The 6,742-nt window shown below is 64.8% G+C and overlaps 1 protein-coding gene across 1 annotated transcript in view; it reads left to right on the top strand.

Annotated features, from left to right (window-relative positions):
- Positions 1-1,288: 1,288 nt before the first annotated feature.
- The window catches only part of LOC137384186 (protein HID1), a 181,151-nt gene continuing 175,697 nt past the window's right edge, over positions 1,289-6,742 (top strand). The window contains exon 1 of the mRNA XM_068057826.1: positions 1,289-1,453. Within this exon, the coding sequence (XP_067913927.1) occupies positions 1,388-1,453 (66 nt within the window). The 5' untranslated portion in view covers positions 1,289-1,387. The remainder of the gene's footprint in view (positions 1,454-6,742) is intronic.

Below are 6,742 nucleotides of genomic sequence, written 5' to 3'. Positions count from 1 at the left end.
TTTTCTTCTTTAAACCTAAGAAAGCCTGTTTGTGCTCATTTCTTTGCCTTATAATTGGAAAGTGGTAAACAAGGATTCATCAAGGGGGAGCTAAAAACACAGTGTGTTTAAAATTAAACCCTGTTAGAGTAAGAACAGGTGAAGGCTGAAAAAGACCTCGAGACACCTTTCTCACCTGGTTGTAACATCTCTCTCTGCTTCTCCGTTTTTTCTCTTTTTTCTCTATCTTCCTTCTCTCTCTGTTTCCTCTTCCGCAGTGCCTGTGTTTTCTCTCTCTCTCTCCTCTCTGTTTTCTCTCCCTCTGTGCCTCTCTATTTCCTCCCTTGCTGTTTGTTTTCTCTCTGTCCTTCTCCTGTTTTGTCTCTCTCTGTTTCTGTTTTCTCACTTGATCTCTCTGTTCCTCTTTGTTTTGTCTCTCTCTCTCTCAGTTTCACTCTTTCTGTCTTCCCTCTGTTTTATCTCTAGCTCTCTCTGTTTAGGAATAGGAACATAGGAACAGGAGTAGGCCATTCAGCCCGTTGAACCTGCTCTGCCATTCAGTTAGATCTTGGCTGATCATCTACTTCAATGCTACTTTCCCACGCTCTCCCCATATCCTTTGATGTCATTAGTATCCATATAACCATTGATTTCTGTCTTGAACATGCTCAATGATTGAACTTCCACAGCTCTCTGGGGTAGACAATTCCACAGATTCACCACCCTCTGAGTGAAGAAATTCCTCCGTCTTAAATGATCTGCCCCTTATTCTGAGACTGTGTTCTCTTGCTCTAGACTCACCAAAGTAGAATTTTGTAAGTTTCAATGAGATCACCTCTCATTCTTCAAAACACTGGTGAATAAAGGCTCAGTTTCCTCAATCTCTCCTCATTAGACAATCCCGCCATCCCAAGGATGAGTTTGGTGAACCTCCTCTATGGCAAGTATATCCTTCCTTCGTTAGTTGAGGAGACCAAAACTGTACTCAATACTCCAGGTGCAATCTCATCAAGGCTCTACACAATTGTAGCAAGACTTCTTTACTCCTGTACTCAAAATCCCTTGCCATCAAGGCCAACATACCATTTACCTTCATATTTGCTTGCTGCACCTGCATACTAGCTTTTAGTGATTCATGAAACAGGACACCCAGGTCCCTTTGGACATCAACACTTTCCAATCTCTCACCATTTTCTGACTGTTCTCTCTGTTTCTCACAGTTTTCTTTCTCTCTGTTTCTTTCCGTCTTTTCCTGTTTTCTCTGTCTCTTCTTGGTTCTCTGTTGTTTTCTCTCTCACTCTGTTTCTCTCTCTCTCTCTCTCTCTGTCCCTCCCAGTGGCTGTGGGCGGTCCGGCCTCTCTCGCTCTCCCAGTCCCGCTGTCGGTGCCAGTCGGGCAGAAGCTGAACGATGGGAAACACCGACTCCAAGCTGCACTTCAGGAAGGCGGTGATCCAGCTCACTACAAAAACCCAGGTGGGTCCGGGGAGAGGGAGGCCGAGGCCCCGTGTCAGGCCTCGGCCTGGAGACTAACCCGCTTCCATCTCGGGTTCCAAGGCCCGAGGTCGCGGTCACTCCGCTGCGGGAGCAGCGCTGCGTTCATTTCGGGGCAGAGTGTCCACTCCCCGGGGGCCCGTCTCCCAACTACCTCCCTCAGCACCTCCCTCCAGCTCCTCCCCCCCCCCCCACTCTCTCTCCCTCCCCCCCCCCCAACTCTCTCTCCCTCCCCCCCCCCCCCAACTCTCTCTCCCTCCCCTCCCCCCCCCCCCACTCTCTCTCCTCCCCCCCCCCAACTCTCTCTTCCTCCCCCCCCCAACTCTCCTTCCTCCCCCCCCCCAACTCTCTCTTCCTCCCCCCCCCCCAACTCTCTCTTCCTCCCCCCCCCCCCAACTCTCTCTTCCTCCCCCCCCCCCCAACTCTCTCACCCTCCCCCCCCCCCCCAACTCTCTCTCCCTCCCCCCCCCCCAACTCTCTCTCCCTCCCCCCCCCCAACTCTCTCTCCCTCCCCCCCCCCAACTCTCTCCCCTCCCCCCCCCCAACTCTCTCTCCCTCCCCCCCCCAACTCTCTCTCCTCCCCCCCCCCAACTCTCTCTCCCCCCCCCAACTCTCTCTCCCCCCCCCCCAACTCTCTCTCCCCCCCCCCCCCAACTCTCTCTCCCCCCCCCCAACTCTCTCCTCCCCCCCCCAACTCTCTCTCCCCCCCCCAACTCTCTCTCCCCCTCCCCAACTCTCCTCCCCCCCCCAACTCTCTCTCCCCCCCCCCAACTCTCTCTCCCCCCCCCCAACTCTCTCTCCCCCCCCCCAACTCTCTCTCCCCCCCCCAACTCTCTCTCCCCCCCAACTCTCTCCCCCCCCAACTCTCTCTCCCCCCCCAACTCTCTCTCCCCCCCCAACTCTCTCTCCCCCCCCCAACTCTCTCTCCCCCCCCAACTCTCTCTCCCCCCCCAACTCTCTCCCCCCCCCCAACTCTCTCCCCCCCCCCAACTCTCTCTCCCCCCCCCAACTCTCTCTCCCCCCCCCAACTCTCTCTCCCCCCCCAACTCTCTCTCCCCCCCCCAAACTCTCTCCCCCCCCCCCAAACTCTCTCTCCCCCCCCCAACTCTCCCCCCCCCCAACTCTCTCTCCCCCCCCCCAACTCTCTCTCCCCCCCCCCACTCTCTCTCCCCCCCCCCCAACTCTCTCTCCCCCCCCCCCAACTCTCTCCCCCCCCCCCACTCTCTCCCCCCCCCACCTCCCCCCCCCCCCCCCCAACTCTCTCTCCCCCCCCCCCAACTCTCTCTCCCCCCCCCCAACTCTCCTCCTCCCCCCCCCAACTCTCTCTCCCTCCCCCCCCCCAACTCTCTCTCCCTCCCCCCCCCAACCTCTCTCCCTCCCCCCCCCCCAACTCTCCTCACCCTCCCCCCCCCCCAACTCTCTCTCCCTCCCCCCCCCCCAACTCTCTCTCCTCCCCCCCCCCCAACTCTCTCTCCTCCCCCCCCCCCAACTCTCTCTCCCTCCCCCCCCCCAACTCTCTCTCCCTCCCCCCCCCACTCTCTCTCCCTCCCCCCCCAACTCTCTCTCCCTCCCCCCCCCCAACTCTCTCTCCCTCCCCCCCCCCCAACTCTCTCTCCCTCCCCCCCCCCAACTCTCTCTCCCCCCCCCCCAACTCTCTCCCCCCCCCCCCCCAACTCTCTCTCCCCCCCCCCAACTCTCTCTCCCCCCCCCAACTCTCTCTCCCCCCCCCCCCCAACTCTCTCCCCCCCCCCCAACTCTCTCTCCCCCCCCCCCAACTCTCCCCCCCCCCAACTCTCTCTCCCCCCCCCAACTCTCTCTCCCCCCCCCCAACTCTCTCTCCCCCCCCACACTCTCTCCCCCCCCCCAACTCTCTCTCCCCCCCCCCAACTCTCTCTCCCCCCCCCCAACTCTCTCTCCCCCCCCCCAACTCTCTCTCCCCCCCCCCCAACTCTCTCTCCCCCCCCCCCAACTCTCTCTCCCCCCCCCCCAACTCTCTCTCCCCCCCCCCCAACTCTCTCTCCCCCCCCCAACTCTCACTCCCCCCCCCCCAACTCTCTCTCCCCCCCCCCCCAACTCTCTTCCCCCCCCCCCAACTCTTCCCCCCCCCCCAACTCTCTTCCCCCCCCCCAACTCTCTTTCCCCCCCCCCAACTCTCTTTCCCCCCCCCCCCAACTCTCTTTCCCCCCCCCCCCCCAACTCTCTTTCCCCCCCCCCCAACTCTCTTTCCCCCCCCCCCAACTCTCTTTCCCCCCCCCCAACTCTCTTTCCCCCCCCCCCAACTCTCTTCCCCCCCCCCCAACACTTTCCCCCCCCCCCCAACTCTCTTTCCCCCCCCCCCAACAACCTCTTCCCCCCCCCCAACTCTCTTCCCCCCCCCCCAACTCTTTCCCCCCCCCCAACTCTCTTTCCCCCCCCACAACCTCTTCCCCCCCCCCAACCTCTTCCCCCCCCCCAACTCTCTTCCCCCCCCCCAACTCTCTTTCCCCCCCCCCAACTCTCTTCCCCCCCCCCCAACTCTCTTCCCCCCCCCAACTCTCTTTCCCCCCCCCCAACTCTCTTCCCCCCCCCCCAACCTCTCTAACCCCCCCCCAACTCTCTTTCCCCCCCCCCCAACTTTCCCCCCCCCCAACTCTCTTTCCCCCCCCCCAACTCTCTTTCCCCCCCCCCCCAACTCACTTCCCCCCCCCCCCAACTCTCTTTCCCCCCCCCCCCCAACACTCTTCCCCCCCCCCCCCAACACTCTTTCCCCCCCCCCCCCAACACTCTTCCCCCCCCCCCAACTCTCTTCCCCCCCCCCCAACCCTTTCCCCCCCCCCCCCAACCTCATTCCCCCCCCCCCCCACAACTCCCCCCCCCCCCCCCCAACACACTTCCCCCCCCCCCCCAACTCTTTCCCCCCCCCCCACACTCTTTCCCCCCCCCCCACACTCTTTCCCCCCCCCCCCAACTCTTTCCCCCCCCCCAACTCACTTTCCCCCCCCCCCCAACTCACTTCCCCCCCCCCCCACAATCCCCCCCCCCCCCCCCCCCCCCCCCACAACTCTCTTCCCCCCCCCCCAACTCTCTTCCCCCCCCCCAACACACTTTCCCCCCCCCCCCACACTCTTCCCCCCCCCCCCAACTCTCTTCCCCCCCCCCCACTCTCTTCCCCCCCCCCAACTCTCTTCCCCCCCCCAAACACACTTTCCCCCCCCCCCAAACTCTCTTTCCCCCCCCCCAAACTCTCTTTCCCCCCCCCACTCTCTTTCCCCCCCCCAACTCTCATTCCCCCCCCCAACTCTCTTTCCCCCCCCAACTCTCTTTCCCCCCCCCAACTCTCTTTCCCCCCCCCACTCACTTCCCCCCCCCAACTCTCTTCCCCCCCCCAACTCTCTTTCCCCCCCCCAACTCTCTTTCCCCCCCCCAACTCTCTTTCCCCCCCCCCAACTCTCTTTCCCCCCCCCAACTCTCTTTCCCCCCCCCAACTCTCTTTCCCCCCCCCAACTCTCTTTCCCCCCCCCAACTCTCTTTCCCCCCCCCCAACTCTCTTTCCCCCCCCCCAACTCTCTTCCCCCCCCCAACTCTCTTTCCCCCCCCCCAACTCTCTTTCCCCCCCCCAACTCTCTTTCCCCCCCCCAACTCTCTTTCCCCCCCCCCAACTCTCTTTCCCCCCCCCCCCCAACTCTCTTTCCCCCCCCCCAACTCTCTTTCCCCCCCCCCAACTCTCTTCCCCCCCCCCCCAACTCTCTTCCCCCCCCCCCAACTCTCTTCCCCCCCCCCCAACTCTCTTCCCCCCCCTCAACTCTCTTCCTCCCCCCCCCACTCTCTCCCCCCCCCCAACTCTCTTTCCCCCCCCCAACTCTCTTCCCCACCCCCCCACTCTCTCCCCACCCCCCCACTCTCTCCCCCACCCCCCCACTCTCTCCCCACCCCCCCACTCTCTCCCCCCCCCCCCCCCACTCTCTCTCCCACCCCACCCCCCCACTCTCTCCCACCCCACCCCCCACTCTCTCTCCACCCCCCCACTCTCTCCCCACCCCCCCCCACTCTCTCCCCACCCCCCCCCACTCTCTCCCCACCCCCCCCACTCTCTCCCCACCCCCCCCACTCTCTCCCCACCCCCCCCACTCTCTCCCCACCCCCCACTCTCCCCACCCCCCCCACTCTCTCCCCACCCCCCCCACTCTCTCCCCCACCCCCCCCCACTCTCTCCCCCACCCCCCCCACTCTCTCCCCCACCCCCCCACTCTCTCCCCCACCCCCCCCACTCTCTCCCCACCCCCCCCACTCTCTCCCCCACCCCCCCCCACTCTCTCCCCCACCCCCCCCACTCTCTCCCCCACCCCCCCCACTCTCTCCCCCACCCCCCCCACTCTCTCCCCCACCCCCCCCCACTCTCTCCCCACCCCCCCCACTCTCTCCCCCACCCCCCCCCACTCTCTCCCCCACCCCCCCCACTCTCTCCCCCACCCCCCCCACTCTCTCCCCCACCCCCCCCACTCTCTCCCCCACCCCCCCCACTCTCTCTCCCCACCCCCCCACTCTCTCCCCCACCCCCCCCACTCTCTCCCCCACCCCCCCCACTCTCTCCCCCACCCCCCCCACTCTCTCCCCACCCCCCCCACTCTCTCCCCCCACCCCCCCCACTCTCTCCCCACCCCCCCACTCTCTTCCCCACCCCCCCACTCTCTCTCCCCACCCCCCCCACTCTCTCTTCCCACCCCCCCACTCTCTCTTCCCACCCCCCCACTCTCTCTTCCACCCCCCCACTCTCTCTTTCCCCCCCCCCACTCTCTCTTTCCCCCCCCCCACTCTCTCTTTCCCCCCCCCACTCTCTCTTTCCCCCCCCCCACTCTCTCTTTCCCCCCCCCCACTCTCTCTTTCCCCCCCCCACTCTCTCTTTCCCCCCCCCCACTCTCTCTTTCCCCCCCCCACTCTCTCTTCCCCCCCCCCACTCTCTCTTTCCCCCCCCCACTCTCTCTTTCCCCCCCCCACTCTCTCTTCCCCCCCCCACTCTCTCTTTCCCCCCCCCACTCTCTCTTCCCCCCCCCCGACTCTCGTCCCCCCCCGATCCCTTCCCCCCCCCTCTCTTCCCCCCCCCCACTCTCTCCCCCCCCCCGACTCTTCGCCCCCCCCGACTCTTCGCCCCCCCGACTCTTCGCCCCCCCCGACTCTTCGCCCCCCCCGACTCTTCGCCCCCCCCCCCGACTCTTCGCCCCCCCCCGACTCTTCGCCCCCCCCGACTCTTCGCCCCCCCCACTCTCTCCCCCACCCCCCCCACTCTCTCCCCCA

The sequence above is a fragment of the Heterodontus francisci genome, chromosome 26 (assembly GCF_036365525.1).
Source record: "Heterodontus francisci isolate sHetFra1 chromosome 26, sHetFra1.hap1, whole genome shotgun sequence".
Classification (NCBI taxonomy): domain Eukaryota; kingdom Metazoa; phylum Chordata; class Chondrichthyes; order Heterodontiformes; family Heterodontidae; genus Heterodontus; species Heterodontus francisci.
Note: the sequence above shows the minus strand (reverse complement) of the source record. Positions and strands in the feature narration are given on the sequence as shown.